Source organism: Octopus bimaculoides, chromosome 1 (assembly GCF_001194135.2).
Source record: "Octopus bimaculoides isolate UCB-OBI-ISO-001 chromosome 1, ASM119413v2, whole genome shotgun sequence".
Taxonomy (NCBI): Eukaryota; Metazoa; Mollusca; class Cephalopoda; order Octopoda; family Octopodidae; genus Octopus; species Octopus bimaculoides.
Window position 1 is genome coordinate 6,897,863 of NC_068981.1, and position 10,827 is coordinate 6,908,689.

The window sequence follows — 10,827 nt, forward strand, 5'->3', positions numbered from 1 at the left end:
GAATGTGTCTATATAATATTTGTATGCGTGTCTGTGTGTATACGTATTGTTATAAGGACATCACGAAGTTTATTGCTTCTGCACCTAAAATCAATTACACGATCTAACAACAACAACAACGAGAATAATAGAATTAGCAGCAGCAGCAGGTACACGTTTTGTGCATACAATAGAACAATGATGCAGACAACGCATTGCATTGGTAACATACTTTATTCACTAACATACGTACTTAGACATTCTTGCATACACGCGCAATCAATATCTACATACAATATGTGTTTAGTAATACAGTTACACTAAGTTATACTGCTAAGGATCTGAAGACCTTTTGCAAAGTCCTCGTTTTTTTTAAACCCTTAAAAGAGGTGAAGGGTACAGATGGCATCGGCGGATTTGAACTTATAGCGCCGGATGAGGTATTCTATTCGACGAGCTAATGACTTTGTCATTGCCATTTCGCTGCCTTGGGGTACTAAAAGAAGTCACATGTGTCTCACTGGGAACACATTCAATGGCAGTTATGACCAACATCTACATTCATTGATGTCAAATGAGAAGAGAGACTCTATATTCGTTAAGGCCTGTTTTATTTTCCTTTACTTCTCAACATTCCGGTTAGCAATAACATTCCTTCTGCCGGGCCACACATAGGATCGCTTGACTTACTTAAACCAATCAGGATCCGCCTAGCTAACGTCTTAGGGACACACTGCTGTCCATACACTAAACATTGTCCGAACAACCTTACGTGTTCTATATATGCATTGATTAGCAATGGATTGAATCTTCACTTGATTTCCTTAGCATATGTGTGTATGTGTCTGTCATCACCTTGTCCGGAAGGTAAATCTTCAACGCTATAGAAACGAATGTATAGAGTTCTTTCTCAGGCCGCCATGGTTTTATTGTTCATTTCTTCATATATTTGAACAGAGGAGGTTAAAAACTTCTACGCTACGACACCTTCGGTTGTTTAATGATATTGTTGTTTTTTAATCCTTGATCAGACCTACGACCAAAGTCAATCTAGCCGTGACTTTCCCAAATGATTGCATACCTAGCACTACATTCTCAACTACATCCTTCTTGTTTTAATATTATGGTGTGTGAAGGCGGTGAGCTGGCAGAAACGTTAGCACTCCGGGTGAAATGCTTAGCGGTATTTCGTCTATCTTTATGTTCTGAGTCCAAATTCCTCCGAGGTCGACTTTGCCTTTCATCATTTCGGGGTCGATAAATTAAATACCATTTGCATACTGGGGTCGATCTAATCGACTAGCCCCCTCCCCAGAAATTTCGAGCCTTTTACCTAGAGTAGAAATGAATATTATGGTGTGTGATTTACAAGGAACATGGTTACTATTTCTAGCAGATCTAGTAACTACCTAGTGGCTCCCCTCCTTGCAATGGGGGCTGGTGGATTGGTTCACCCCCACTCCACGCCCAACATACACGCAATCATATATACTATCCCAGGAGTTCAACCTCTCGCTGTTAAAGTTTCGATATCTTGGATGTGACATGACAGAAGCTTGAAATACTTTCAGACAAACAGGCAATTAATTCAGATGGCTTGCAACTTGTTAATTACTTGTTTAATTAGTGAGAGAATTAATATGACATTTTATATAAAGATTGGACTGAAAGGGCAATAACAGATATTGAGACAGCTCTTTGAATAGTAATGAGCTGGTGGACAATATAACGTGACTCTAGTCGAATGAGACAGTATACTAGTTTCACGGTTTGGCACAGAGCCAGCAATTTAGGGGGAGGGGCAAATCGATTCCATCAACCCCGGTACTCAACTGGTACTTATTTCATCGACCCCCGAAAGGTTGAAAGGCAAAGACGATCTCAATGGTATTTGAACTTCGAACGTAAAGACAGACGAAATGCCGCTAAGCATTTTGGCAGCTCACTGCCACCTTACATTAAACTATGTATAAAGTGAAACGAAAACTGACTTTTTTTAGTCTACTTAAATACGAATTGAATTCATTTGTTCCATATAAGTCATGGTCAACGTTTTTAAAACAAAGATTAATTGATTTAATTTACATGAATGCCACGTGCACGTAGTTTTATTCCTGGTAAATGATTATTACTGAACATTTTAGAACACAATACAACAGTTCAGCAGAGAAAGGTTTTCATTTAAATACAATACAACAGGAAGGTTTTAATTCAAAGTTAATCACGTGACGCCTAAACATCGGTGGCGAGTCACTGCTGACACCTAAGTCACAGTTTTGTCATCACTGCTCCAGTTTTTCTCTGGTGTCTTTATTTATAATTCTTTTAATGTGTTTAGAAACGGATCAAAGAATTTCTTTTGTGATGTAAAACAATAAGTCACTCCACAGAAAACCTTAATATTCTCTCTCTCTCTCTCTCTCTCTGAATCAGTTAGGCGAAGGGGCCAAAAAAGGTGCGTCCACTTAACGGTCTCATCTAACACTTTCATCATTTCTCTATGGACATGACGAGACAAAAGACAATGACTGCACACCTCCAGATATGGTCTCCATGTCTTTTCACGGGCGTCTCTTTGAAAAGAAGTGAATCATATTTGAATAACAAACAATTACAAATATACACCACACAGAATTATCATAACTGAATCATTGTACAAAGTAAATCTTGTATAAACACTTAGCAATCACGTTGAGTCCACGTATTTCATCTGTCCTCACATACTCTACAAATAAATGGAACCACCCGTATTTTCTTAGTGAAATAAAAAAATAAAAATGATAATGTGATTTCTTTTTATTTTTAGGACTTAACTCTAAGGTGAACCAGGTTTCATGAAGGAAATTTTCGAGAAAATAAAAATAAAAATGAATCATTTGGTGCTCTTTTCTCCTTCTTGGAGATGACGTCATTCCTCTCCTCTGCTGAACATTCTCATCTTAAACGACTGAATTTCACATCTGGGACTCTTCTTTAAGCTTCAAGTCAAACACAGAGAGTTGTCTATTCTTAGCCAGGCTGACAACAAAATCTACAAGCAGCTCTTTAATGGGATATCTTGCCTAAGGGAACTTACAGCCATCAACTTTTCTCTGCCGTCTTTTTCTCATCGAGTTTCCGTTTTGACGTTTTAATCGTGTATAAATAAACGATTAGCATTGGCAGAAAAAAAAGTACATACAAAAATATATAGATATAAAAAAACATATTAATATAAAAATTGTATAAATATAAAGAATAAAGATGTATAAATATACTTACATTTGGACAGGTAATATTTTGGTCGAGTGCTACAGGTAGTTGACGAACACTTCCGCGCCCCAGCGCTTCTCGTTTCCGTCGCGAACTAAACACATGTAATTCTCTTTTCTCTTCTTCTGTTAAACTATTACAGTAACGTATCTGGTTATCGTGGGGAGGTAACTGCTGAAGAAGCTGCCGGATGCGGTATTTTTCCCCTAAGCTATTGATGTAAGGTACTTTGTCTTCAGGTAAGCAATTCATGTAAAGATAAACCTGGAAAAAAATACAAAAATAACAGACAGATAAATATATGGAAATGATACTATATTACTATACACAAATGAAGCAAAAGGCAGGGCAATGCAATTGGACATAATATATTACAGGTATTCTATTTTCTATTTCAGATTGTGTAAGTATGGAAGATTAAGTCCACGTCTGTTCTATGAAGACTGATTAAGTAACGTAATCCAAAGAATGGCGATTGCCTTAAGTAAATTCCACTTGAGTAACATTGCATGATGTAAAAGCGTTCGACATAAGATTAGTTTTTGAATCGGAGCCATGTGTTTAGTTAAACCCTTTGTGTATTACTGGAAGGTGAGTGGCCTAGTGGTTAGCGTGTTGCACTGACGGTCAGTTAGATCGTGGGTTCAGTTCTTGAGCAAAACATCTTTATTTCGTGATTCACTACGATCACTTCGACACATGACGTGTGGCACATCGCGCACCCGTTTAGGAAACGTCGCTAGGAGCGACCTAATGTACAACACAAACATTTGATCCTTATAAGCAAATTATTGGTGCAGGTCGTTCGGCAAGAAATTACAGAGTCTTCTTTCTCGGATCGAGAGAGTATTATTAAATTAATTAATATTACTAACACTAGCATTAACCAAATGTGTAGAAACGGAAGTTATAGTCAAACTTAGAACTAACCAATCAATCGTGGCACTTCGTCGGTTGCGACGACGAGGGTTCCAGTTGATCCGATCAACGGAACAGCCTGCTCGTGAAATTAACGTGCAAGGGGCTGAACATACCACAGACACGTGTACCCTTAATGTAATTCTCAGGGAGATTCAGCGTGACCTTTGAAATACAGGTACAACAGAAACAGGAAGAAAGAGCGAGAGAAAGTTGAGGTGAAAGAGTACAGCAGGGTTCGCCACCACCCTCTGCCGGAGCCTCGTGGACCTTTATGTGTTTTCACTCAATAAACACTCACAACGCCCGACCTGGGAATCGAAACCACGATACTACGACCGCGAGTTCGCTGCTCTAACCACTGGGCCATTTCACCTCCACACTAACCAATAAACGAGCAGAATATTACCGAGGGGGAGATAGAGACGAACCAATTAACGATGGTATAACATTATTCTGTAACTGATTACACTCAGTTAGTAGTGGCGCTGCTTTTTGAGACAATCAATTTATATTATAAAAAGTGAGGGTCATGGCGTATAAACGTATCAAAAGAAGGAAGGTGAACATCATTGTGTCGTTATTTGACTTGCTGCTGTTTGTAGCAGGTCGATCAACTGCACAGTTTATTTAGAAGTCAAAGGAACGTAAGATAATACACCCCCCCCATTTAATCCGGCAAGGTCCTTAATTTCCCATCTACAACAACAAATAACGTTATATGCATAAAATAAACTAAAGGACATAATTTAAGTGGGTGAATGACATGAATTTAGATATTAATTAGCGTTGATGAAGTGAATGAGGTTAATTAGAGAAAATAAACAAGAACCAAGCGGTAAACGTTAGAAAGAAACTCAAAGGGGAGACAATTTCAATAAATTATGAATTAATTTCCCAAATTAATTTAGTTCCTTAGAGGAAAATAAATAAGATATATTGTTATAAATTCTCTTTTAACTTCATCAGAGTTAATAACAGATCAATCGCTTCAATTAGATTTATTATTCCCCTCGATGGACAGGTTTTTCGTTTTCTCTCCGCTCATCAGAAATCGTCTATTATTTATCTCGCGTTGAGTTGCTTCTTTCATTGGACTCCAATATTTGTCTCGTGAAATATCAACGCTGCAGTTCATCAACAAACTGTTGAAATATCACTATTTTGAGCAAAGGTCACAACGCATCCACCTCTTCCTCCGCCTCACAGTCAAATATAGATTCGTATGTCTTTGGCAGTGCACGACCCTGTATGTCTGTATGTCTAGTAAGTGTACGTTAGAGTGCAACAACAACAAGAAGAACAACAACCACTGGAGATACGAAGCGAATGCCTACAGCTATAAAACAATATCGATCTGTTTTATATTTACGAGAACATTCCAGCGAATATAATTCTCTTCGCTAATTAGATGAATACCTTCCCAATGTTTCTGGTCATATTCTTAATTCGTTTGTCATCCTCCTCCTGTTGCAGCTGCTGCTGCTGCAACTATACTACTACTACTACTACTACTACTACTACTACTACTACTACTACTACTACTACTACTACTACTGCTACTACTACTACTACTAAATATTAGTAAAAGTAATGCTAATAGTTGATATTCTTAAAGGCTGACTCTGTAGGGTACATAGCAACGAAATGGTGTTGACGAATAAACTTCCTGTTGATTACAGCCTCTCTGTCTGTCTGTCTGTCTGTCTGTCTCTCTCTCTCTATTTTCCCCACTCCTCCCCTCTCCCGATATTATCAAATATATCTCGTATATGGGATCTCTGCTATCTACTCTATGCAAATAGTGAAGAAGTGGGTGGTAGTGGTGGTGGTGATGGTGGTGGTGGGGGGGATGGGAGGTACCTCTCCAAGATGAGTCAACTCTGTGACTTTATGTCGATCAAGCCCCCCCACCCCACCCCACAAACCAGATGGAACCCTTCTCGATTTCATCTATGAATATCCTTGGAAAACACATTAACATTGCATATTCTTAATCGCTGGTTTTTATTTTTTAATCTGAGATTTCGCATGTACTGAAAGCAAAAATGTCATTCTGTTAACTGGAGATAATGGAAGAAGATCAAAAGAACACACTATCAGCATCAAAGATGACCTTCCCCGTTGAATAAGCCGTTGGATAAAGAAGAGGTCAAACGAATGTGTGTGTGAGAGAGGGAGGGAGAGAAAAAGAGAGAGAGAGAGAGAGAGAGAGAGAGAGAGAGAGAGAGAGAGAGAGAGAGAGAGAGAGAGAGGGAGAGAGAGAGAGAGAGAGGGAGAGAGAGAGAGAGAGAGAGGATGAGGGGAAAGAGAGTTTTGCCCTTGAATCCGGGACATTACCAGAGAGTTTGTCTTCAGTTTGTGTATTCTGGAATTATGTTGAGGTGGCATCGACTAATTTGAATGTCTTTCAATATAGTAAATAAATAAGCACACCAGAGCTGAATGCAATGGATCTCATTCGGTTACGACGACGGAGAATGTTCCAACTGCTCCAACCAACGGAACAGCCTGCCCGTGAAATTAATATGCAAGTGGTTGAGTGCTCCACAGACACGTGTTTCCTTAATGTAGTTCTCAAAGAGATTCAGTTTGACACGGAATCTGACAAGGCTGAGCCTTTGTAATTACAGGTACTACTCATCTTTGCCAGCTGAGTGGACTGGAGTAATGAGAAATAAAGCGCCTTGCTCAAGGACACAACGCACCAACGAGAATCGAACTCACGGCCTTACGTTTGTCATCCGAACACCCTAACCACTTGGCCACGCACCTCTACAATTAAATTCAGTAATTAGGATTATTGTTATTATTGTTATTAGGATTATTGTTATTAGGTGTTAGTAGATATTATTGTTTATGTAAGTATCCAAGGAAGATAACTCCTGCGTGTCGATGAGAATCATGGTGTGCAATAACAACAATAATAATAATAATAATAATAATAATAATAATAATAATAATAATAATAATCCTTTCTACTAAAGGCACAAGGCCTAAAATTTGGGGGAAGTGGGGAAAATCAATCACACCGACCCCAGTACTTGACTGGTAGTTAATTTATTAACCCCGGAAGGACAAAAGGCAAAGTCGACCTCGGAGGAATTTGAACTCAGAACGTAAAGACGTACGAAATGCCAGTTCGCCGCCGCCGCCATAATAGTAATAATAATAATAATTCTTTCTACCATAGGAATAAGGACTAAAATTTTTGAGGGGAGGGGAACTAGTCAATTACATCGACGTCAGTGTTTCACTGGTACTTGATTTATCGACCCCAAAAGGACGGAAGGCAAAGTCGACCTTGGCGGAATCTGAACGCAGAACGAAGTGCTGCTAAGCATTTTGCCCTGTATGCTAACGATTCTGCCAGCTCACCGCCTTAATAATAATAATAATAATAATAATAATAATAATAATAATGAAATACAATTGTACACACCCACTCACCAACGCACAAATATCCCCCCCCCCGCACACAAACACACGTAATCAGTATAAACATCTAACTGGTATATTTTTAAGTGGAGAGGATAAAAAAGAAAGAAAGAAAGCCATCCCTGAAAGCTTTTAAACACTCGATGTGAGGCCATAACATGAGATTGTCTTAATTATGGTCTAGATCTCAATATCTCAGTTAAATTCTTTAGATCCAAGATAACAGAACATTCCTCTAAGACCAGAAAATGGAGACGATAAAAGGAACTACATCTCAGTGTGGTTAATCTAAAGCTTACAAATTATATTGGATTAAATTTGTAATTTCTATTTAGTAATCCTATCAAGGTACAAGGTCTGAAATTTGGGGGGGAAGGGGAGCTAATCGATGACAGTGCTCAACTGTTACTTATTTTATCGACCGCAATTGGATGAAGGGCAAAGTCGAGCCGAGCAGAATTTGAACTCACACCGTGAGGACGGATGAAATACTGCTGAGTATTTTGTTCGGCGTTCTAACATGTCTGCCGGCTCGCCGCTTCATCTCAGTTTACTAACAGCCGATATAAAGGCCGATCGGTTGGTTGGCTGGTTGACTGATTTGTCCAGTAACGCTTTCAAGCTGTACATTGTATAGAGAGAAGGGGAGAGCAGAAGACGAATTCATAAAGAGAAAGAGAGAGAGAGGGAAAGAGAGAGAGAGAAAGAGAGAGAAAGAGAGAGAGAGAGAGAGAGAGAGAGAGACTATTAGCATCAGAAGTAGATGAACGAAGAGAAAAAAATCAGAGACTGCGGAGGCAGAAGGAATAAATTACACAAATGAGAATTTTGTTTTAATTATATTTTAATGTAATTAATATTTTTCTTTTTAAAATTCGTTTCATAATTTTGAATAAGAATCAAGAAATTTGATAAAAGTTGCTAATTATTATGTGCATGGCATATTTCCTGATATTACTCAAGATGGTAAAAAGTATACTGCGAAAATAAGCCGTCACATGGCATGCTTTGGAGTTTAGCCCCATTGCATGGCACCTTGGGAAAATTTCTTCAACTACAGCCGGTTTGACTAAAGCTTTGCAACTGGATTCAGTACATATAAACTGAAATACGCCCGCCATATGTGTGTGTGTGTGTGTGTGTGTGTGTGTGTGTGTGTGTCCTTGTCTTGACATGGTGTGATTGTTGTAAATAAATATCATTCACTGTCAGAGTTCTGCGAAAACATGTTTGCCAATGGAGAAATATTCTTTTCAACTCTAGGCACAAGGCCCGGAATTTTTTAGGGGAGGGGGCCAGTCAATTAGATCGACCCCAGTACGCAACTGGTACTTAATTCATCGACCTTACTGAAAGGCAAAATCGACCTCGGCAGAATTTGAACTCAGAACGTAAAGACGAACGAAATACCTGCTAAGCATTTCGCCCGGCATGCTAACGGCCAACTCGCTGCCTTCCAGTGGAGAAATATTATTTGGAAACAAGTGATAAGTGGTGACAGAAAGGGCATCCGGTTGTAGAAAATCTGCCTTTACACAAACTGCCTAACCCATGCAAGCATGGAACAATGGACGTTAATACGAATACAGTATAAAATTTTGTTGCCCACTTTCAATTATTGGTTTTTGCTGCTGAAGATTCATAAGGACAAAGCCAAATCGGTTCAGGATATCTTGATATATTTCTCGTTAGACACACAAACACACACGATTGCTTATTTCGATTATTCAAAAATAACGAAATATTTTTACCAAAATACAACTTTTCAAAACATAAATAGACACATAAATATATTTCTATATATTTAGAAATATACTCCCCACTTCTCTCTTTCTCTCTCTCCCTACACACACACACACATATATATTTTAAGTAAACACAAGTATGTCTTATGTTTCGACAGTTTTTGAATATTTACCAAATTATCGATATTGTTTAAGTTTCTGAAGGAAAAGAAAAAGAGGAGAAAAAAGAAGATACTCCGAATGAAACAGTGGAGATTGTGAGAAAGGATTGGAAGGGAGGAAAATAAACTCATAAAGATTAAGGATTATCGATTAATACAGCAAACAAATCATTTGTGATAACAACATTAATTATATTTATATTTTATTGTAGATTCAGCACAAAATCGAACAGCTGAAATTGAACCTAATTCGATTGAAAATCTTATTTATTCATTGCATTTTTTTTAGCTATTCCAATTTTCTCCAATTCAACAACTAGCAGCGTGTGTGTGTGTATATGCGTGTGTGTGAGTGTGTGTGTGAGTATGTATGTATATATATATATATATATATATATATATATATATATATATGGGAGAATATATATATATACACTTATGCACTATATACACATACATATACACACGAGGTGTATTCCACATGTTTTGAGACATCATTTCTACACATCTAATAAGCTGACCGGCCACCTTTTGTCATTTCAAATTGAAGGAGACAGCTGTAAGACCACTTTGGAGACACCCTGCTGAATACTGCTCGTCTGGTTTGCAGAATGCATTCAGGTATGTAATAAAGTTCTGTGTCAAACTGGGCAAACATACACACACACACACACACACACACACACACACATAAGTCTCACAGTGGGTTGGTAAACTGGATTATTCCCTCCTGCCCAAATTCCTGTACGGTTCTCAGATGTTAAGCTCATTAAACGTGTAGTTAAGAAGAAATAATTCGTCAGACGAATCTGCCATTGTCAGAGACTCTACACATTGCTGAGGCATCGAGCACTTTTCATTATATGTCTTCCACCGCTTCTTTTATTTGCTTTTGTCATTAGATTGCGGCCAAACTGGGGCAATACTTTGATGAATTTTTTTAGCAGACTAAATCGACCCCAGTACGCATCTTTTTGAAGGCTGGTACCTTTTCTCTCTACCACTTTTGCCGAACCACTAGATTGTAAGGAAGTAAACACAACAACACCAGTTGTCACGGTTGCAAGCAGTAGTGTGCGACAGACAGACAGACACACACGCACACACACACGTGACGCGCTTCTTTTTCGTTTCCGCCTACCAAATCCATTTACAAGGCTTTGACCAGCCTGAGGCTATAGTAGAAAACACTCACCCAAAATGCCACGCGGTGACACTGAACCCGGAACCATGCGGTTGGAAAACAAACTTTTTAACACACAACTACAACTGTGCGTGAGAGAGAGAGAGAGAGAGAGAGAGAGAGAGAGAGAGAGAGAGAGAGAGAGAGAGAG

General features: G+C 38.6%; 1 protein-coding gene across 1 annotated transcript in view; it reads right to left on the minus strand.

Moving 5' to 3' along the window:
- LOC106873219 (protein prickle) overlaps positions 1 to 10,827 on the minus strand; it is a 350,713-nt gene that overhangs the window by 17,795 nt on the left and 322,091 nt on the right. Inside the window, exon 4 of the mRNA XM_052977859.1 lies at positions 3,241 to 3,495. Within this exon, the coding sequence (XP_052833819.1) occupies positions 3,241 to 3,495 (255 nt within the window). The remainder of the gene's footprint in view (positions 1 to 3,240; positions 3,496 to 10,827) is intronic.